The 23267-nt window shown below is 39.1% G+C and overlaps 1 protein-coding gene and 1 long non-coding RNA gene across 6 annotated transcripts in view; one reads left to right on the top strand and one right to left on the bottom strand.

The window, feature by feature from the left end:
- RECK (reversion inducing cysteine rich protein with kazal motifs) overlaps positions 1 to 23267 on the top strand; it is a 143352-nt gene that overhangs the window by 60252 nt on the left and 59833 nt on the right. For 4 of the 5 annotated variants that reach the window (XR_006288804.1, XM_037889848.2, XM_043540341.1 and 1 more), the window contains 6 exons: positions 8439 to 8472; positions 10190 to 10387; positions 10720 to 10987; positions 14080 to 14259; positions 15448 to 15660; positions 21939 to 22075. Coding sequence is in view for 4 of the 5 variants with exons in the window: in XM_037889848.2 (XP_037745776.1) it covers positions 8439 to 8472; positions 10190 to 10387; positions 10720 to 10987; positions 14080 to 14259; positions 15448 to 15660; positions 21939 to 22075 (1030 nt within the window). In the remaining variant the exon portion in view is untranslated. Of the gene's footprint in view, positions 1 to 6387; positions 6786 to 8438; positions 8473 to 10189; positions 10388 to 10719; positions 10988 to 14079; positions 14260 to 15447; positions 15661 to 21938; positions 22076 to 23267 lie in introns of those variants that run through there. The other variant, XM_037889851.2, reaches the window with a different exon arrangement.
- On the bottom strand, positions 3676 to 23238 carry LOC122464609. Its single transcript, XR_006288805.1, has 3 exons — positions 23104 to 23238; positions 4055 to 4057; positions 3676 to 3687 (listed from the first exon to the last, which is right to left on the bottom strand). It is a non-coding gene; the product is annotated as an uncharacterized LOC122464609 (long non-coding RNA).

Raw genomic sequence — 23267 nt, 5'->3', positions numbered from 1 at the left:
TTGAGGACTCCAATAGCTCAGACATAGGTGAGAGGTTTTTCGCAGGAGTGGTGGGTGAAATTCTGTGGCCTGCATTGTGCAGGAGGTCAGACTAGATGATCATAATGGTCCCTTCTGACCTAAATAAATATGAATATATACAGAAATATGAATAATACAGTGGCTTAAATTTTCAAAAGTGACTGATTTTGGGTGCCAGTGTTTTTGGGTGCCCAGTTTGAAACATGTTAGAGCCTGATTTTCTATGGGCAGGTGCTCAGCTCTTCTGAAAATCAGGTTCCCTTAAGCTGTCCAAAACTTGAGGTGCCCCAAATCGCTAGTCACTCTTAAAAATGTAGACTAATGACTTCATGTTCCTGACTTTTCCAGGACAGGCCTTTCATTTCTAAATGGGACTTTCCTGTCATGGTATTGGGGCTCAGAGGAGATTGGAGGAGTTTCACCCTCTTCACAGATTTGTTAATATTTAAATGAGACCATTATATTTGAGAAGTGCAGGGGTAGTAACCTAGAAGTGTGTTCCCTTTTTTTTTTTAATTGAAACAAAGCTGCTGTCTTACAGCTCTAACCAAATGAGAAGAACCATATCTTTTCCAAACAAACTAACACTAAGTAGACATGTTGGAATGCTTTATCATTTCATGCCTAATTTATTTATTTATTCATATAAAATTATCAGTGCAACACAGTACTCAAGGGGGATATTAAGATGTATTAAGATTCTGAGCTGTTTCTGGAATGCTTCTTTGAAATTATTTTTAAAAAGCACAAGTTGGAGCTAGTCAAATTTTGTTAATATTTTTGACAATGTTTTTTGACAGAATCTATTTGGATTTTTGGCAGATTTTTGACTGATGGGTTAATTTTTTTAAATAAATACTTTTGGTTGTGGAAGAATCCATTTAGTTTTTTCAGCCCCACACTCACCTTTTCAGGGGGGAAAAGAAGGTTTTTTTTTTGTTTTTTTTTGTTTTTTTTTAAAGTGTGATTTTCCCTCTCTGTCTTTTCCAGTGGCAGGAAAAAGTGAGGGAAGAACAATTAAACTGCTAAATGCTAATCTTGTTGTTTCAATTTAATTAATTTAAAAAATTGAAAAATTTCAGGAATTAAATTTCAAATTACAAAATTTTCGAATTACAAAATGTTTGTTGAAATTTTTTTAAAAAATGTTCTCTAGCTCTAACTATAGTTTGAGAAGAGAGCATGGTGTTTTCTTTTTTTTCTTATGCTATAAAAGCAGTCTAAGTCTCACAGAGACCATGATCTTCTACCACATTATAACACACACAGTTTTGTGGGTTTTGATAAAGGGACAAACCCTGTCCTTTTCATATCTAAAAGTGGACCATTGTGGTTCCACAACATAAGATTGGGGAAATGTTGGGACCCTGTAGGTCCATACCCGACACTTGCTGTGGGGCACAGCTCCTTTGAGGGCTCCCTGTGTTCCACCATGCTGAAGGTGTGATGCCACTGGATCTGTGGCTATGCAGGGCAGGTGGATCTGTGGCTATGCAGATCAATTTGCTACCGCCCCTGCACTCACGGGGATGGGGAAGAGTTCCAAGGACATTATTGCAACCTTGAGGCTTTTGTAGCAATAATAGAATTGCTGTTTTTACTTTGCAGCTATAGGATGATGATTCTGTCTGTAAAAAACCCTCTTGCCATGAGTTCTCTCTGTTTCCTCAGCCCAGTGGTGTAAGTACAGCAGTATGGTCTGATACACCATACCACTAAGATATTTATAGCCGGTACTCCATACTGGAAAGACACAGGAGGAGCAGAACATGGGGCTGCCAGCAGCTCCTCCGGCGTGGCTGTACTGCCCCCAGCCCTTCCACGCAGCTGCGTCTCCTGTCTGGGGTCTGTATAGCCCAGCCGGAGGACAGGGCTGGGGGCGGGGTACAGCTGCACTAGAGGAGCTGCCAGCATGGGGCCTCCCAGCGTCCCCACATTCTGCTCCTTTAGGTGCTGTGGTTCCAAAGAGCCCTGTGGTTCAGAAGTCTCCAGTGCAGTGGGAGGAGAACAGGGCCCCACCCACAGGTAATGTGGCATGGATCATGGGGAGGGGCTGGGGAGAGCACGGGGCTCTGGGCTGGGGGCGGGGAGGGTTCATGTGGAGAGGTCACATGCCCCTCTTTTAGCTGGTGCCCCCCTTTTGTGTCCCTTCCATGAGTGCAGCATACTGGTAAGAAATGAATTCTACTTGCACCACTGCCTCAGCCCAATTGCTTGATTTGTTGAAGGGGACAGATTTGCCTCACAGGCAGGAAAGGGGTAAAATCTGAAGTGAATCAGGTGAAAAATTGCTACCCAGAGGACTGAAATGAAGATTGATGTGGCAGCAGCAATAGTTTGTGGAAAGCTCTCGGCCATCAACTGTGAAACAAACTGTCTGAGGCATAATGAGTAACTGCTATGTACTTGGAAGTAAATATTAAAACAGTAACCGTACTAATGATGATGGGCAATCACTCGTTACCAAGTATGATCATCTTCCATGGGAGTTATGGGTCCTCAGGTGGCTAATAAGGCCAATCCTTGAACCACAAATTCTATTGCAATGTGGGCAGATGTTTTCAGGCTTAGCAGGAGGCAGTTGACCATGACTGGAAGTCAGTCTCTCCTTCCTTCTGCACCTCTTGTCCTCTTCAGCTTGTTGGCGAACAAGTTCAAAATGCAGGGACCATCATGTAGGACTTCACTCCATTTTGAACGATCCTGGGCAAATGTCTCCCAAGTGTCAGTATCAATATTACACTTTTTTAGGTTGTCCTTCAGTAAGTCCTTATATCACTTCCGTTGTCCACCCATGTTACGGTACCCTTCTTTCAGCTGAGAGAACAGAACCTGTTTTGGGAGGCGATAGTCTGGCATCCGGACAATGTGACCAGTCCAGTGGAATTGCTGACGGATGATCATTGCCTCGATACTGGTGGTCTTTGTCTCTTCGAGGACACTAATATTGGTGTGCCTGTCTTCCCATTTGATCTTCAGAATCTTATGAAGGCAGCGTTGATGGTGCCTCTCAAGGACTTTCAAGTGGTGTCTATAGGTTGTCCAAGTTTCGGACCCATACAATAGTGTTTGGGAAAATAACGGCTTGATAAACAAGAAGCTTGGTGTCTGTTTGAATGTCATGATCTTCAAAAATTCTGTGCCGTAAACGAGAAAAAGCTACACTGGCACAGCTCAGGCGATGTTGAATTTCTGCATCAATATCTGCCTTGGATGAAAGATGACTTCCAAGGTAGAGGAAATGATTGACATTTTCCAGTGCCACTCCATTGATTTTGAAAGATGGGGCATGTAATACCTCATCTGGAGAGGGCTGATAGAGCACTTTAGTTTTCTTGATATTAAGAGTGAGACCAAGACATGCATAAGCATCGGCAAACACATTCAAGATAGTTTGAATATCTTTCTCAGAGTGGGCAAGGATGGCGTTGTCATTAGCATACTGAAGTTCCACAATAGATGTTGTGGAGATCTTACTCTTGGCTTTCAGCCTGCTAAGCCTGAACAGCTTTCTGTCCATTCTGTAAGTGATTTCAATGCCAGCTGTAAACTTCCCAGCAACTAGGTAAAGAATGACGGTTATAAAAACCGTAAACGTGGTTGGAGTGATGATACAGCCTTGTTTTACTCTTGTTTGTACTTTGAAAGTGCTGCTCAGAACAGTCGCTTTCATGTTATCATGAAGCAATTTTAGGACATTGCTGTATTTATCAGGACATCCAATCTTAGAGAGTACAGTCCAGAGGGCATGGCGATTCACTGAATCAAAGGCTTTAGTTAAATCAATAAAAGCCATATACAGTGGTTGGTTTTGCTCCCGACACTTTTCTTGCAGCTGTCGTGTTGTGAAGATCATATCCACAGTTCCACGACATGGTCGGAAACCACTCTGTGGAAATTATCATGGTATCTCCCTCCTAGCCATTGCAGGCAAAGTTCTGACACGGATCCTTGCAACTCGCCTTCTGTCCCTGTCAGAAGAAATTCTACTGGAGTCACAATCTGCTTTGTCCCCTTTCTTGAAGAGGGTGACGATCTGGGCATCCCTCATTTCACTGGGTATCTCCTCCTTTATCCAGATTTTAAGAATAAGCAGGTAAAGCTGCTGAATTAGCTCTGGTCCACCGTCTTTAAAGATTTCAGGGGGATCCCATCTAGACCTGCTGCCTTGTTGTTCTTCATCTGTTTGGTGGCATTGTGTACCTCAAGCAAGTTAGGAGGGTCTCCGAGCTCATCCCTAAACAGTACTAAAGGTTTTTAGGGGAATAGTGGAAAAAATGAAGATAAAACTTGGATGCCTTTTTGGGGTAATCATAAAGACCTTTGTAAAGAGCTTTGATATCTACTGATGAGAATCGGTATAATAAGAGCTGGGTGGTGGTGGTATTAATCATTATTTTTTGTTTGTGGACCATTACGTTGAGCAGATAGTCTTTTGAATTTCTGTGCGTTTAAGATACGTTGTTTTAGTGGTTTTTAGTAACTGTATACTTTATTGGTGTCATGAAATTCTTGAGACATCAATAATCAGCCATTCTATGGATCAGAAGTCAGCAACAATGGCAGCTTGTAGTTAGAATGGCTGATGATTGACATCTCAATAACTCATGAACTTGAATTTATTGTAATAACCCTTTGAAGTTAGAAATGTCCTTTCTGTTGATACAGTGGAAGATAACTGGTTTTTCTGTACAATAAATACATTTTCTACCGCTAACAGAGGAAGTGGACTGTCTAGTTATAAAATGTAATGTTAGAACTGTCTTCCTTAGAATCTAGCCTCTGGCTGTTAATTATCTCCTTGAGACTGAAAGTTGATTGTCAGATAATTTCAGTTTTATTAGAATGTAGAAAACAGCATTTTGATACCCTGGTCAATGTGATGACTGCACCAAGGCGAGAAAGTCTGGGCTTGCAGTTCAGGCCTCAACATAAAATAAACCCATATGTCAGGCAGGATTCAAACAGAAACAAGAATGCTTGAGTGTCTTGTAACTCATACTCAATAGGAGTAAATTTCCTACAGCTCTCAGTTCAGTAAGAAGCTCATTTCTCTTTTTTTTTGGCTCCCAGTAGAACTATACAGTCCTTTTCCTACTGAGTTTATATCCCCGCTCTCTGATAACAAAACTTCCTGGTAGCAATTAGCCTTACAGGTGAGTGACAGTTTCTTGAGGAGAGTGCTGATAGGTGCTACCGTTGAGACCTATCTCTCCTGTGGTTTTCTGAACCAGGATCTTACTCCGTTGGTTTGATAGGTCTCACGCAGGGTATAGCTACCCAGTGAGATGCATTCCCTCTTATGTAATTCTGGCTACACTTTAGGGAAGACCAATTTCTCATATTACTGTTGTTGTTTTTATGGCCTCCACAATATACTAGATGCTGCATAACCATGTAGGAAGATACAGCCCCTGCTCTGTAGAGCTTGCAATCTAAATAGACATACAAAGGGAAAACAAAAATAAACAACACCCCCCCGCCCTTCCCCCCCTCAGAGACCAAAAGGTGTGGGGTAGCTATGGGAAAGTATGACAGAATGTGAAGACCATGTGGCTACTTATGAATGTCTTTAGCATGGGTGTGTTTGGGGTTGAAATGGAAGAGGAGATGGAACAAGAAAGGGAAAAATGGAGCAGCATTAATGTTTTTCGGTTTTCTTATCTAAAATAGTCTTACATATAGAACATCATTTTACAGTATCTTCCCAAGAAAAGAAACACATGGGAACTTTGTACTTGATTTCACAGGGAGCAAGACTGGGACATTAATGAAGGAAAATGGTCATCTATTATGTGCCTTTATTTAATATGTCCACATTTGAATCAGTTGAAGCAAAATGTTCAAATTTCATTTCCTAGCAGTTTATTCCTCCTTCCCCAGTTTATTTCTTCTCTTCCAAGTCTTTCATTGGGATCTATGTATTTTAGCCCCTATACAGCATCTAGTTTTCATTGAAGGTTCTGCTTTTTAATCAGTTCTCCAAGAATTCAAGATTCTCCCACTCTTGGGATAAGTGCACTCAGAACCTTCTGGAAAGCAGCATTTGTTGGGTCAGTATCCTTCTCCACCTTCTGGAGGTGTAAAAGGCAGGGTGACCTCAAACAATCTTTCCCTGTACCTTTTAACTGTTGAAGGCCCTGTGAGCTGGGAGCCCACTCAGGCCCAAATTCTCTGCAGGTATAACTCCACTGACTTCATAACATCTTTAGTTTATAAAACCAAATTCTGGGCCAATTTAGACTTTACAGTGTCTCTAGTTTAGTTAATAAAATTTTTAATTAAAAACTCTGATCTGATTTTCACAATCTAGACTGTTTTGGCCACCAGAAGCCATCAAAGTAACTTGATTGATTATAGTGATGTTGCAGCAGCAGAGGTTTGGGCACTCACCTAGATACATCCTTTATCACTATTTTTTCCCTTTATTACAAACCTTTTTGCATGCTTTTTTTCCCTTTTAAATAGTATAGTAAGTCACTTCTGTAATATGTGTTTTGTTTTTTTTTTGTCTTTTTTAATTGCTGGGCCTGTGCTATGGCATTTCCTTCTTAGGCTGCTTCCCCTTTCCCAGAGTCAGTCTTCCTCTTTGAGTGACTTTTTTCCTAGGGTGTAAATCTAGAGGACATGATCTTGGAGTTGTTTGTTTATTTACTGTGGTAAATAATTTAATCATTTTTTCCTATCTTAGTTTGCTGAGACATAAAGAGACAAGGCTCGTCTTAAAGCTTCTGCTGAGCAAAAATCTAGATCGATAAGATCAGGTGAAGAGTTTTAATGAAATTTGTAATTAACCAAATTAGAAACACTGAATTCAGATTTGGCCCAGCATTTAGGTTTTGTAAAAAATAAGGTTCCTCAAAACCTCAGATAATAAAGTTGTTTCCAGTTAAATATGCTAAGGGATTTTTAAACAGACATTTTCTTGTAGTGTTTTTGTCCACACATTGTTACATTGGTGTTACAGTATGAGAGTCAGAAATGGAAAATGAATAGATTAATTTTTGTTTGACTTTTCACTGAGAGAAGTGCCAAAAGAAAATAAGTTAAATAATGAAGAAAGATTCGCAAAAAATATTTCATTTCTATCAAGCTAAGGTGGACAAAGGTCACGTTAAAAGAGACTTTTATTCTAATTGATGACATTAAGCTTTTATTTCAAAGAAAATCTGCTGGCAGAAGCACATGCTTTTGTTATTGTGTTGGCATACACGATCATTAATATATGAGTATAACAAATCAGATGTTCAGAACTTTGCCTCCATGTGACAAAAATATAGCCAAATGGTTTACATTTAGGAGTAAATTCAGTGAGGGTTTTTTTTTTTTGTGGGAACATAGGAATATGGGAATTGAAGTCACCTCACAGTTCACTGCGTCTGGTCCTGTTATTGCAGGCAACTCCATTTTACTATCCAGTTCCTAAATTTATCAAGGTCAATTTTAAAACTAGGTAATTACACCCTACTGCCTAAGTAATATTAGCATCTAAATGTTCTGTACACACAGACAACTTATTCGTGTCCGTAAGAGCTGATTACTTATTCATGTCTGTAAACACAGGCTGAGGTGGCCAATATGGCTTACTGCTTTGAAGGTTGGCCTTGCAATGAGGTCAAGTGACTTTCCCCACTTGCTTATTTGGGATTAGAATACAAAATCTGCCTGCCACCTAGTTACTGGTTTTAACTAGTAAGCCATGTTATTGTCAAGTTTCTGTGTGTCCATTTTGTGTTTGCACACAAGACTTATCTTTCTCATTTTAGATGAGAAAACACTTTCTTTGTATGTCCACTGAACTTCTAAAATATAATTTTCTAAAGTTTTTGGTGACAGTAATATTGTTGTTCTGTACCATAACTGTCATGTCACATGAACTTGTAAAATTTTTTTTGAATTTTTCCTGCTGTTTGTACTTTCATTTGCCTCCAAGGGATAGGACTCACTGAAGGCTCTAGCCTGCTGTGCATACTGATTCCTTATGCAGGCTAAACTACCATGGATTTATGGGTGAATTTAGACTGCAGGATTTGTCCCTAAATTAACAGTCATTAATATGGTCTTTGTATATCCTATTCCTTATCTTTGAGGTAGTTTATGAAGATCTTTCTGTCTAGGTGATTAACCTTCTTATGTGTTCCATTAAAATATGCAAAAAGAATTTGGAATGATACGTGGTCTTTTAAAATTCTTTTTATTTACCTCGTTTCCTTATTTTTTAAGCAAATATGCCCATTTATCCATTATACACTTCTACTTCTACTGTGCTATTTAGGTACACCTTAACAGTAGAATGTTTCTTTAATGACTTCCTATTTGTTAAATAAATACTGTGTAATGTTAAGAAATTGCTCAATACTTTTATTGATATGTGAAATTCTTTTTTTTTTGGTAATTGTTTTTTGTTTTGTTTGCAGAATGCTCTTTTTAGTTGCATTAACAGAAACGAGAGTAAGTATTCTCTATATAGTTAAATTTATTAATGTTTATTTTTGTCCATTTTTATTTTCCCTTCTGTATTCTTAGTATTTACACCCCTACACCTGCAAGGGGTGGGGGGAGGGAGGGAGCACATGAGTAAAGTTATATGCTTAAGTGTTTGCAGGATCAGGCTTTGTGTGTATTTTTGTATATATATTTAGTTTAGATGTGAATGTGTATATCTGTTTATCTTCTCTAATTTTTTTTTTATTACTGGGGCATTTGAACAGTTTCTTTGAAGCTTATCTGTTTCTGCTACTTTACTCCATTTTATGATTTAAAGTGAAAAATAAGTAACAGGCATAGATGAAACTTCAATCAACAAAGTTACTGTCTTGCTACAAATGTCTCTATTAGTAGAAAAAGGATGGAGGGGAAGAAATGAAAAAAGTTACACACATGAAATTCTCTCTTGGTAAAACATTTCCCAGGAAGTGTCTCTGTGTATTTAATAATGTGGGAACAAATATTTTACGTGAATGAGCCAGATTTATTGCATCTCTTGTTTTTTGAATTCGGGTGTAACCTTTTATAACTTTTATGTTGAAATGTCCCCAATTAATATTAAGTTGTTAAGATAAGAGTGCAATAAAACCCAACTTAGTTTTCAGGTTCCAACATCTAGGTCGGTTACAGAAAAATTTATTTAGATCACTGATTGACACTTCGATAAAAACCAACCTTTATTTAAAAGGAAAATGATTAATTAAACAAACAGGCATGCAGTTATCTCTTATACAATACAACAATTATACTTACACTTTTTTATCTTTGAGTTTATTAATCGGTGATCAGTCCACTGACTGAAGTAAAGTTTTATATTCCTGGAACCTAATGGTATCCTTTTTTGTTACTTGGAGCGTTCTTGCAATTTAGCAAAACTACTCCTTTTATAAACTGTTATAATACTAATTAACATTAAACTGCACCATAGCATAATTATAGTTCTGCCACCTCCTTATTGGCTCTTTACATACACATTCTTTAAATTAACATCTGGGCCAAAGTCCTTCCCATACTATCAATACAGATAGCATTTTAATAAAACATTCACAATTCTTAAAAACAATAATTAAAAAACTTGCTCAAGCTTGTTATAAACAAAGCATAACGGTAACATTACCCTGGGTCATGTTCTTGCTAACTTTTACTTTCCCATAAAACTTTATCTCCAATTTATCTCTAACTTTCTCACACTAGCGACTTCCGTTTTCCAGACCTCTCTACACTTAGGTCCAAAAACTAACTTCTGTTTATTTCTTAATCTAAGCTATCCTATAGGTTACAGGGGTCAGCTGCTCTCTTTAGTCCTTCGTGTGTGTATTCTAATTGTACTATAATACATGTATGGTTGTATTACCAATATGTAAAAGCAAAATAACTGAAACTAAAATCTGACTGTGTCACAAAAACTCTCTCGAGCCCAAGACTAGCTGTAAGGATTTTTCCACCCTTGGTGAACCCAGAAAATATTGCCCCCTTTACCAGCCTGCAGACACACACAATTTCCATGCCTCTGATAATTATTTTAGTAGAGTTTTCAAAAATGGGGTCCTTCTTTAGACTAGCAGTATGAATATCATTCTAAGTCTTTAAGTGAATTTATTGATGGAGTACGTATGTTCTTTTTCCTATATATTTGTTTCTGTGCACAGGAACACATAGTTTTTTTTTCATGTGTTTCCAGTGGGATCAGTTTGTTGCAGTTATGCAGGACATCATACAAACTGCCGGGAATACTGTCAAGCAATTTTTCGGACAGACTCTTCTCCTGGTCCTTCACAAATAAAAGCAGTTGAAAGTTACTGTGCCTCTATTAGTCCTCAGTTAATACACTGCGTGAACAACTACACACAGTCATATCCAATGAGAAACCCTACAGATAGTAAGTAAAACATTATAAAATGTTTATAACATTCCAAAATAAAAAAATAATTGTATTGAAATGGAATATACAATACATTGTTAGATTTTGGGGTGAGTGTTATTAATTGTTATAATCTATTAATGCCATAGATCACTTCCTGCTTTTCTTCAGACGGTTCAGTCTGCTAGTATTTAAAACTAAAGAAGCATCTGCTTGCTATTGTTGTTGATTTTATTTAAAATGTTTATGAACACGTCATAATGTAAAGCAGCATGGTAAAGAATACATTTGTTGTTGTCATTAGATAGCTGCCAGTGATAATGACAATTTTTATTCTTTTGAATATTTAGGTTTGTATTGCTGTGACAGAGCAGAAGATTATATCTGCCAAAGTGCTTGTAAAAAGATTCTGATGTCAAAGAAAACAGAACTTGAAATTGTTGATGGACTTATAGAAGGGTGTAAAACAATGCCTCTGCCTCAAGATCCACTCTGGCAGTGTTTTCTTGAGAGTTCAAGGTCTGTTCATCCTGGAGTCACTGTGCATCCTCCTCCTTCAACAGGCCTTGATGGGGCTAAATTGCATTGCTGTTCTAAAGCAAACACTTCCACATGTAGGTCAGTAGCCTTTTCGTTACTCCTCCTTCGTTAGAAACAATTAATAGTGAAAATGCTCCAGAAGCTGCCCAGGTAACAGATGTTCTCATTCAAGTATCAAATTGGGGTGGTTTGTAGAAATTCAGCAAATTGGCTCCTCTCCCTGGTGTCTGTCATCTTGTGCTCCAGTTTTAACTTTCATAAAACAATATCTTTCAGGCTAGAGCTACTCCTTTTATCTTAGGTGAGTACCAACCAAATTTTGGAGAAACACCCAATGAATATGCTGTATCCATGCTGGCTGAGTGCAGTGGCAGATATTGGGGCAGGATGAAGTGGGGCATTTAGTTGCTGATAAGAATTAATGGGGGAAGAATAGCTTAAAGCTTCAACTACATATATTTTTCCAATTTGACCCACCACAAATATATGCTTGAAAAACTTGCCAATATGGCCTTCACCAGCAAAAGCTGTGTAGTGATTCTGAATTAGAACTGAGCAAACAGTTCATAACATATAATGTATTCTAATGGCATGAGTTTTTTCTAGTCTCATACGTCCATGCACCATTTAATGCTTGAATAATTAATTTTTAATTATTAAAATGTTCTTATGTTCTTAAAATGATTCATGAATTGAATCAATTAAACATAACTGTTGTGTAGTTTGTGACATAGGTTACCTAAATTATTGTACAAATTATGTAGTAATTTATAACAATCCCAGTTTACGCCATTGGAGAGCTAAATCATCCAGTAAGATTACAGAAACAATACTATATAACCTAAGCAACTATCAGTAGTGTCAGTTATGAATTGTACAGTCATTAACAATTTGAAATTTGCTTGTGGCAGATATTCAGGCTAAAAAATCTGTTTTGTAAACATTTGCAATAATAAAGATTAAGTGTGTTAATGTGCACAGAAAGCAGACCCCAAATGGTTGCAGTAAAATGAAAAAAGAAAAGGAGTACTTGTGGCACCTTAGAGACTAACCAGTTTATTTGAGCATGAGCTTTCGTGAGCTACAGCTCACTTCATCGGATGCATAGCATATCGTGCGATATGCTATGCATCCGATGAAGTGAGCTGTAGCTCACGAAAGCTCATGCTCAAATAAACTGGTTAGTCTCTAAGGTGCCACAAGTACTCCTTTTCTTTTTACGAATACAGACTAACAAGGCTGTTACTCTGAAACCAGTAAAATGAAAATTCACTTTTGAATTCAATATATATTTTGAGATTTTTTTTGTCTACTTGCTTGGATCTTCTCTAAATGTTCCATTCCCTTTTCCCTCTGTATTTGATTCTCATCTGGTTATTTATTAAATTTGGTTAAAACTGTAGGTATAGCAGGTCAAGGTTTCAATAATAAGCCACTATTTCTTTCAAAATTAAACACTTGCCTGCAAAGCCGCTTAATTTACTGAGTAAAATCTAAGCTCAGCAAGAGATTACCCATTTGCAAATTTTATGAGCAAAACTGATTTGGACATTTAGAAGATTTTTTGCACGTATTTTAAAAAAAAAAAAACACAAAAAACCACCAACAACTTTTCGCCAGTATCTGTTTTGGGGTTTTTTGGAATTCATATGATTCAGAAACACCTTCAGTGCTATAAATGAGTTTAGCCTTAGTGTTTTCACTTTATTTTAACATGTGTTTGGGAGAAGACTCAAATACCTGAAAGATACTATGCCTATGGCTAATTTTATGATGTTTCATTAGGCTTTCAGGCTGTGATAATGTTAAAAGAACGTTATTAAGGTTGCAGAGTCAAGCAGTCAAAAGTTAGGAAATGCCAGAAATAAGGTTGCTTGTACAACCTTAAGTTTTGTATGTAAGAGGATGCTCTGTGGGGATGGTGCATGCACAGTCTGGTCGGCACTAGAAATGTAAAACACTTGAGCATGTTCTGTCAGCAATTTTAGCTGATAAAACCGAAGAAATCTACTGAGCATGTGCAAACTGTAATTTTTTTTCAATGGCTTGTAACTTTGCAAAATTTGGGTGAATTTTCACGGAGATGGCAAAATAGACAACCCTGATAGAAAGGTCACCGCTCTAGCCAAATTTCAAGTCCCTGCTCCAAAGCATGCAGGCGCTAGAACTGTTCACAAAAAAAGGTCACCAGAGTTTAACGTGGGTAGAACAATGTGTTCCCCCTCCCCTCAATCTCGTTCTCTGAACAGCTAAACTGTTTTGACTGAAATTTTCTAAAAAAAAATTCTGCCTGAGGGAGACCTAAAATATGTAAAATTTCATCTCAAATGGATATGTTTGGCAAAGTTATAAGCAACTGAAAACAGGATCTTATAGTGGGAGGTATGTCCTGGAATTATGCAATGCTGCTTCTCCTCCAAGATAGAACAATACAGTGCAGAACAATCAATATGGTATCTCTTTTGTTATTTACTTAATTTGATGGTAAATTCTCAATTTATTTTAGTCTGCCTTCAGTTTTTCAATATGCTGCAGATTTTTATATTTCAATGTGAATTGTATTGCAGTCATCTGGGAGGGGAAGCTGGAGGTCTTGACAGCTGGGTAAGGGACAACTGTAGTGTTTGCCACCTAGGATGTGTGTAAAATGGTGTGGGTATTTTTGGACCATGAAAACAGCTGAACTTTCTTAAGCTTTGGGTACTGGGGGAAGACAGACATCTTCTCTTGCTCCCCATTTTGGACACAAGTGTATATAATCTGAAATTGAGCAATGGGGTTAGACATTTTCCCCTCCTTATTGCCATCTGAGTTACAACCCACAGAAATGAGTGGGCGATTCTCACCTCAGAGTTACTGTTTCAGGTTCTCTGCAAACTTCAGTAGGTATCTTTGCATTGGTTGTACCCACTTCACATTTTGACATTTTCTTCACAAGCATCACAGCTAGAGGGTTACTTTGCTATTTAAATGAAAGCTCCTCACTTTGGAGAACACCTGAATGGTCTGTCTGCAGCCACATATTGGGCCCAATCCTGCAAACTGTCTGGATGTCAAAAACTTCAGTGAGAATTTTGAAGGATGTGGGCTTTCATGATGAGGACCTGTAGTTTCTTTTTGTATGGTACAAGACTTCTGAAAAATTGCTTTTATTTTAATATGTTTTTCAGGGAGTTGTGCACTAAACTTTATAGCACAAGCTGGGGCAATACACAGAGTTGGCAAGAATTTGATCGCATTTGTGAGTACAGCCCAGTTGAAGTTTCCATGTTGACCTGTTTAGCAGACGTTCGAGAACCTTGTCAGCTGGGTTGTAGAAATCTCACTTACTGCACTAATTTTAATAACAGGTAGGATAAATGCATTAAATATTTCATAAAGGAATTCCTGTGTGTTGAGTAAATGTTTTTCAGATTTATATTCTGCATGTTGTAGGTTTTTTCCCAAAGATTGTTTTGTAATCAGATAGTGACTTTTTATTTAATTATTAAAGTAAAATATTTTTAGAAAGGCTCTTGAGAAAGTGTTTAATTTTGAAACACAAAGCACACTTCAGAAAGACATACTCGATGCTATCATGATGCGGCTGATTGGAATAAAAGTTCATGTCTATAGTTAAATCTTGCTACTTGTTAGTAAAATGTTTTCCCGACTGTTCATTGTACAGACAAATAGACGTTGCTTGCTCATTGTTGTTTTGTTTTAGATATGTGTCTAGTTCTAGATAAGTATCTATTTCTACACATAAGAATACAGTTTCCACAAATGTTCTTAAAATTGCTGTGCCATTTATGAAACAAAACCTGGACCTTTTTTTATTATTTTCATTATTTTCTTTAGTTTGAAATATTTCAGAGACCAAATTGTCAATTTATAAATAAACCTTCAGTTCTTAAAAGCAAAAAAGCTGGGTTATCTTAAATACTGTATACTGTATATTGCAAAATGTAGCCAAAATACATAGTTTTTCATGTTACATTTTAAAATTTTCCTAAGAGAGCATTAGAATGTCTCATAATGATCTCTTCTTTTTCAGAATTCTTATTCTTTCAGAAATATAAAAATCAGAGTTGTATTCAGGCAGCTTTTTAAAAAAGAATTTGAATTTTCCCAGCAGATTGTGATGATGGTGAATATGCTCTGAAAGAATATGAATGTATACATTTTTAACCTTGTCCCTTATTTAGTTTTAATATATATGTAAAAATAAGGTACAAGGTCACTAATGAATATATCAACAATTTTAAATGTGTATATGAAAGTCTGTCACTGAATTAGATCCCTCCAACTTTGTCTAGGAATTACAGATAATGATATAGACACAACAGGTGAAATCGTTTGAACACTTTATTTTCTCATTTTTATTAGTTTTAAGGTAGCTTCTCGAAATTATTTTTAAAAATCATTTCCTTTCAGGCGTTCACAATTGTCTTTTATACCGCTAATGACACATAGCATAGGGTTATAGAATTTGTTGTATAAAGTAAATTTATTTTTCCCTGCTATATAAAGATGCTGTATTAACTTTTTCCTTTAAGACCAACAGAACTTTTTAGAAGCTGCAATGCTCAGTCAGATCAAGGAGCCATGAATGACATGAAGCTTTGGGAGAAAGGAAGTATTAAGATGCCATTTATAAACATTCCTGTTCTTGACATTAAAAAATGCCAACCAGAAACATGGAAGGCAATTGCTTGCTCACTGCAGATTAAACCTTGTCATAGTAAATCTAGAGGAAGTATTATCTGCAAGTAAGTACATCCATAAGTCTTTTTAACTTCAGTAGTTTTTCAGTTTACATATAAACCAAAACCACAATCTACTATAGTATTGGGTTTGACTTGTGTTAGAAAAGGCAAACACAGAAGGAATGTGATATTGAATAGTTGATGTACTTCCAGTAAAGTCAATGGAAGTTGAAAGTCCTAAGCCCTTACTTGAATAGGGTGTAGAGAAGAATCTCTCCATGTTTCTATTATAAAGATCATTTTTCAGGTTTTTACATCCTGCTTTACCTATATAAATAGACAAGACAGAGGTTGGAAGGGCAACCAGTGGTGCAGAAGAGACTTGTACAAGGTCACACAGCATATCAGTGTAACAATTGTCTTCTGATTTTCAGGAAAGTGTACTTTCCACTAGACCGTTCTGCCTCTCCTAGACAGACTAAATTATATATATTATATATAACCATTTCTCTGCAAGGCTACTGCCTGTCTGTTTTTTCTTGATCCCTGCAATGCTTGAATTGGGGGAGAGTGGAAACTCTTCATCTCCTACCTGAGTTGCATTCAGTACAGTTATATATTCTCTCTTTTTTTAGTGATGTGATCATCCTCTTTCCCCTTTCCTGGTGTGGGGGTTTGCAGTCAAATGTAGGACAAGTAACAAAGCATACTTTACTAACCTTCAAATTCAATTTTTCCCCCCATTCTTTTATTTGATTCTCGGTCTCCTTTCATCTCTCACTTTCTTTTAAATACATAACATTTTCTTCCTCTTCTTTTTCCATTGTTTTCTTTCCCCTTTTGTTGTTTTCCTGTCCTCTTTTTCTGTCCCCATGCTTTCTCTCCAACATAATCTTTTTTCTCTGTCATTAGCTTCCTTATTTCCCCACATATACGAATAACTTTTCAGTTTTCTTAATCGCTCTTGAGAGAGCACAGTTTGTATTTTCCGGCTGGTATTGGCTTCTGGATCCTCTGTGGATGCTTTCTGGGTGGTATCACCAATGGGTACCATAATTCCCACACAAATGGTGCTGGATGAGTCGTCTTGTCCTAGTTCTCACCCTTTCCAATCATTAGGAGTGAAAGTGAGAAGTGGGCCACATCAATAGTAAAGGGGAAAAAAACTCGCCTCTGACAGGAGCAGCAAAGGAAGACACAACCATTCTTTTTGAGCTCCACATGCATGCTAAGTATGTGGAGGGTTGTGACACTCTTCGCAGAGCTCCCAGAACCATAAGCCATTGTGTTACCTCTGCAGCAGCAAAAGTGAGTTTTTCTGGGGCTTAAACTATGTGTCCGCTCCTTGCCACACCAGTCTGTCCATCTCACCACCAAACCAGTGAACAGGTTCCCGAGTTTCCCAGTCCCTCTCACTGAACACTCACAGAAATTAAGTTTTCTGCCCCCCAGGAGACAGTGCACATGCCCACCTGTTGGTTTAGCTGAGGACTTACACTTTACTTCATTATAACAGCACTGAGATGATTTATAGTAAAACTAAGAGTAAATGTATTAATAAAGAACATAGATTTAAGTGATACTAAGCAAGAGAAAAGGAGACAGGTATGCTTACAAACAAAACAAAATAAAACACACTTTCTAGTGTTTAAGCCGTAACTTTAGCAAGCTACAACTTGGTTTAAACAGCTTTCTCACTTACTTCAAGATACTGGCATCATCATCCTTTGGGTAGGAGAATCCAGCGGTCACAGAATGAGAGGATGTTGGCTCTTTGTCCTCTAAGTGATGGATTACTAGAATGTCTTTTTCCTTCCCTTGTATTTTCCAAAGTGTATAGTCTTTGTCTAAAGAGCCAAGACTTCCTAGGGTTCAGAGTCTGGTGCTTCCCCTGGTATGCTCATCCAGGTGTTTCCTCCAGCTGCTGTTAGCCTAATTGCTTTTTTTCCTTATATGTAAATGTACTTTTTGTTCTCTGCCTGTAATGCCTGTAAATCCACACTCTTCTTCAAGTGACTGCACATGTCCATTCCACTGTAAATGTTTGTGTGCGTCAGTGCACAGTTGTCAGAGAGTTTTTACCCTTAGCATTACCCATCGGTGGCCTCAGCGCCCTCTGCTGTCTCATGCACATCACACAGACATAGAAGGCCAAGATACCCTACGCCTGCTTAGTTCCTGCTTAGTTCCTTCCTACTGCCTGTGATAGTTGTTGGAGCTCCCTGTCCTTCTGCAAGTTTTTTCTCAATACCTTTTTATTGTACCCATGTTTAGTTGAGTTAGTAAAATAAAAATAACAAAGTTGTGTTGTTTTGGTTCTGGCACCCAGTTTTGATACCAGCCCCAGAACTGGAGAGATGCTGCGCTCTGAATTTCAAGGCCCGCCATTCTTGCGGTAAGGCTATGCCTGATAGTGACCCTCACCCCAGCTGCCTTAATTGCTTGGAGGAGGCTCATGGAAGGAAAATGTGGCATTTGTAACAACTTTAAGCCCTGTTTGAAAAAAGACAGGGAAGCCAGGTTAAAATGTCTGCTGATGGAATCAGTTCTGAGGTCTCCATCTGAGCCCTCTACCTTGGTCCGTGAACCAAGGACCTCTGCGTCTGTCAGTAGTGCATCTCTGGCATTATGAGTTCCACGAAGCAGATCAGTATCACCGGTGCTGAAGAAGAGGCATTGGAAATTGGACTTAGTGCTAGAGTCATCAAAAGACTTGAAGAGAATGAGCTCTTCTAAAGACTCTGGAGTGCATGCAAAGAGGAAGTGCTTCTCGGAGCACAGCTCTAAACAAAGGAGTTCGTTGACTGCAAAGCACAGTGTGGCCCTGTCAAGACCAGCTTCAGAAGCACCTTAATCAGCAACTTCTCACACCACACTACTGCAGAGTGTTCTCCTGGTACAATCAACTCCTGAGGCATTTGAGCCTGCAAGAGAGTTGGTGAATCTCTCAGTTGTGCCATCACCAGAAGTTCAAGAGACGCACCTGGCACTGTCTCCAAAGGTACCACCTCCAGCAACTTCACCTAAGCATTGAGTAGCTCCATTGCACATGGCCATCAGGGTACCAGTGAGGCTGGTACTGTCCAGGAAAAAGCTGCAGGTAGTATCCCAAGATCCCCTTTCTTCAGAGCTTGAGCCTCCTTCTGCGGTACCAGTGAGTCTTTGCCCTCATCAGACTCTGAAGTTGGATCCTATGTATCCCAGCTTAGTCATTCACCTCAGGAGGACTATGTTACCTGCCTGCCCTGGTTTCTGCCTGAGTACCAGCAGGGAGCTTATAGGGGGGACCCTTGGGCTACTCATAGTTGGGGTTGGGGGCTGTACCAGTGGCCCTTTTAGAACCTGTGGGGTTTCCCTCCCAATCAAGAGCATCCATACAGCCCTCTCTTCTCCATCTATTGAGTGTCAGGAACATTGTTCCCACAAGCACCATAGCGTTGGTACCAAGTTTGACACTCAGGAGAGTCATGATCCGTCTCTCGAATAGCTGCAAGAGGAGCAGGAACTGAATCTGCTCTGGTATCATTAGCATTCTCTTCCTCATCCCCAGATGAGGCAATTGTAATGGAACCTATTTCTTTACCTCTGAATTATTTTAAGACTCTTCAAGAGCCGTGGAGGAAGATGGCTATGGCCCTAGATATTCATCCACAGGAGACCCAGGAAAAATCGCACAAGCTGGTGGACATTCTGACATCTGTGGCTCCAGCTGAAATAGCTCTACCAATAAATGAGCCTATGTTAGAGCCTACCAAGATCCTCTATCAGACCCCAGCTTCCCTGCATCCAACTGCAAAAAGAGTGGAGACATGGTACTATTTCCCTTCTTAGAAAGCTTTGCTGGGATGCTACAATTTCACCCTGTGGGATGCTGTTTCAAAGTTCAAAGACCAACTCTCAGATGAGGTGAAATGAGCTCCTGACTTTAATAGAGGAAGGTGAGCTGGTCATCAGAACAGTTCTGCAGATGAATCAATGCAGCAGATACTGCAGTGCGCAACATGGCCTCTGCTATCATGATGAGACTCATCCTGGTTACACTCTTCTGGCCTCCCTCGAGAGGTGTAACGGACAGTTCGGGACTTACCCTTTAAAGGGCCATTGCTCTTCTCAGAAAAGACTGAGATTCTGCATAGTCTCAGATTCTAGAGTGACCCTGAAATCCCTGGGAATTTATACCCCAGCAGGGAAGTGGAAGGCTTTCTACCCTCAACAATATCAGCATTTTCAGTGGTTTGCCCCTTAAGCCCAAGAACTACCAAGGAGAAGGAACAGAGCTGGCAAAAGATGCCCACCACTACCCTCTGCTTCAGCTGCTGCTAGTTTGTCAAGGCAGGTGGCATCTTCCAAGAGCTTATGTTGATGGGCAGGTTGAGAGCAGTCTGTCAGTTCTGGGAGTGACATCTTTTTCTTTTCAGTTTTTGTGAACAGCCTGTTCCATGTCCATTGTGCTTGGCCCACATCAAAACAGTTGGGTGGGTTCTAAGCATGGTGGAAGTGGGATATATGCTCCATTTTGTTTCTACCCCATCCTTCCCTCCCCCTTCCCCGTCCCTATCAGGGACCCCCTCAAGAGAAAATATTGCTATTTTCTGTATCTGAAACATCAAGGATTAGCAGTTAGCTAAGTTAAGGTCCCCCAGAAGCTGTATCAGCATTTCATCCTCCCGTGGATAACCACCCCTTTTTTTCCTAACCTGATGGTTGTAGGATTTTTAAAGGGCTTGGATAGGATGTTTCCACACACATAGAGCCCTAATCCATCTTGGAGTCTGAATTTAGTGTTAAAGTGGATGGATCCTCCCTTCAAGCCTCTAGCGACCTGCTCTCTGTTACGCTTTTCATTTTTAATTGCCGTTACATTGACCATGAGAATAGGGGAGTTGAGGGCATGAGTATCACATTCTCCATATATAGTTTTTTACACAGATAAAATTTACCTTTGTTCCCATCCAAGTTTTCTTACAAAAGTGGTCTCCTCTTTTCATATCAACCAAGTAGTTTTCTTACTGACCTTCTTCTATCCCTCACAGTAATAAGGGAGAGGAGACACTGCACATTCAAGACGTTAGAAGAGTGTTAGTGTTTTATCTGGAACTGACTAAATCTTTCAGGTCTTTTTCTCAATTGTTTGTTGCATTTTCAGACAGAATGACGGGCAGTCTGGTTTCCATGCGAAGTGCTTTCATGGCTATCTGGTTGTATTTGTCTGTGTTCCCAGTTGACTAATAAGGAGCCGTCAGATAGCGTATTGGGTCGTTCGACTAGATTTCAAACAGCCTCTTTTTCTGACCTTTTTCTGGTTCATGCGCACATATTAGACATTTGCAAAGTGGCAACCTGATCATCATGTCACATGTTTGTTGAGAGATTGCACAGTGGAAGGCAATCTAGAGACAATGCTAAATTTAGACAAGTCGTCATCCAGTCACTGTTCAAATGGATTTTGAACCCCCCTCAACACAAAACTGCTAGTGAGTGATCTGTGGTGGAATGGACATGTGCAATCACTTGAAGAGGAAAAAACAGTTACTAACCTTTCCGTAACTGTTGTTCTTCAAGATGTGTTGCACATGTCCATTCCATGACTTGCTCTCTTTCCCCTCTCTATTGGATTTATTCTGGTAGGGAGGAACTGAGGGGGGCCTGAGGCAGCTCAGCTCTTTATGTCTATGTGATGTGTGAGAGAGCAGAGATTGTTTGGGCTGCACTGATGGTACTGCTAGGGGTAAAAGGTTTCTGACAACTGTTCACTGGAGCGCACAAACACCTAAAGCGGAATGGGAACGTGCAACACATCTTGAAGAACAACAGTTATGGAAAGGTTAATCGCTGTTTTTCCTTTGCATAAGGCAGGCTTGTTTATCCACTGCCTCCAAAACATATTTTAGGAAACATTTCCAGCACGTATACACATAACTTTTCATACAGAAACGGTCCATATATCACACAGTGTCGTTCATGACCAGTGTGTGACCAGTTCTTATATAATCTCTTACAAGACCGTTTGCCGAAATATCCTGACAGCAGTGTGTGTGCCCTTTGCCCCTGGCATAAAGGGGCTCTTAAGGTCACAGAGGTTTTTGTTGATTTTCTTGTTGTTTTTGCTTTGGCACAGTTACAAAACAAACTGTCCAAACCCAGGGTGAAAAAACCTGCAGTTTCAGCAATAAGTTTCTATAATTCCTATCTTCAGACCATAAATGTATACCTCTCTGTATGTTTGTGTGTGATTAATGGTATAAATGACTGGGGGAAATTAACTTTTTTATGCTTCTCTAAAAAAAATTTTTTTTGCCTCCAGTAGTGTGTTCATTCTGTATAATTTATTTTCTCTGAAGATCAGATTGTGTGGAAATTCTCAAGAAATGTGGAGACCAAAATAAATTTCCTGAGGGTCACACAGCTGAAAGCATTTGTGAACTTCTATCTCCAACAGATGACTTTGAGAACTGTATCCCTTTGGATACATACCTTAGTAAGTACCAAAATATCTGTGCAACAGGGTTGGAATGTAAAATGCTTTTGAATTCTAAAAATTTAGTTTTCCATTTTTTAAAATGGAATCACATGAAACTGTTCAGCTGAAAGTATTTAATCTAATATATTGGACAAGAACCCCAGCATGGCTTCACTTCTCATACTCTGCAGCTTCATTGGATGTGCATTGATTTATATTAGCTGGAAATCTGGCCCACTGAATTTTAATATTAGTGTTCTTCAAAATAATAACGTCTTTTTGATAAGGTTAACTAGCCTGTGTGTCAGAAAGAACCCCTTCACACCTAAAAGTACTGAGAAACAAGAAGACAATGAAACATGACCCCAACATTTCCTTACACAACAGAAGACATCTGTCACAGTTTCAGGGTAATTGCATCTACATTCCTTGCTCCTTTGTCCACTGTAGAAGTACTCATTCAGGTCTCAGGCCTTCAGCTGTTCCACTACCATCTGAGCAGAGATTTGGGGCTACGCAGCCCCCTGCCATATACTGTGATATCCCCAGCAAGCCAGTCTGCCTAACAGCCAGCACTTCTGCTGTGCTTTTCCTCTGAGGGCTATGGCCAGTGAGTGCTGTAGCTCACGAAAGCTTATGCTCAAATAAATTGGTTAGTCTCTAAGGTGCCAGAGGTACTCCTTTGCTTTTAGCCATTTCAAGTTACCATACAGCTCATTCTCAGCAGAGTATATTTATTGGGGTAAAAGGACAGAGAGAAAACATAAATAAAACTATTCATAGATTTATATGCTTACTAAATATACCAGAGATTGTCCACGTGTTACCCGGGGTTCTTTCAACCCAAAGCTCTTGGTAACTTTTACTCTATGCGAGGTGGTGTCAGGAAATAAATCAGGGGAGACATGGCTGTCTGACCGATAGATGGCTGGCACAAATAGGACAACACAAGAGTGCTTTCACTTAAAGCTAAACTTTACTTCGTCTCAAGCACTTCCACACGTCTGCAACAGGTTAGTAAAACACCCCCAAACCTTGATAATTACCAAAGCTGAATGTGGCTCTCGAGTGATACAGCGGCAGGCTTCCAGTGGCCAAATCTTCCATCTGCCGGTGGGGACTGCAAGATGTATTCGGAGGGAGCGTCTAAAAAGAGTCCCACTACCTCAAACTTTTTTCCTTTATTTATACATTAGTAATAGAATAACAT

The sequence above is a fragment of the Chelonia mydas genome, chromosome 2 (genome assembly GCF_015237465.2).
Source record: "Chelonia mydas isolate rCheMyd1 chromosome 2, rCheMyd1.pri.v2, whole genome shotgun sequence".
Taxonomy (NCBI): domain Eukaryota; kingdom Metazoa; phylum Chordata; order Testudines; family Cheloniidae; genus Chelonia; species Chelonia mydas.
Note: the sequence above shows the minus strand (reverse complement) of the source record. Positions and strands in the feature narration are given on the sequence as shown.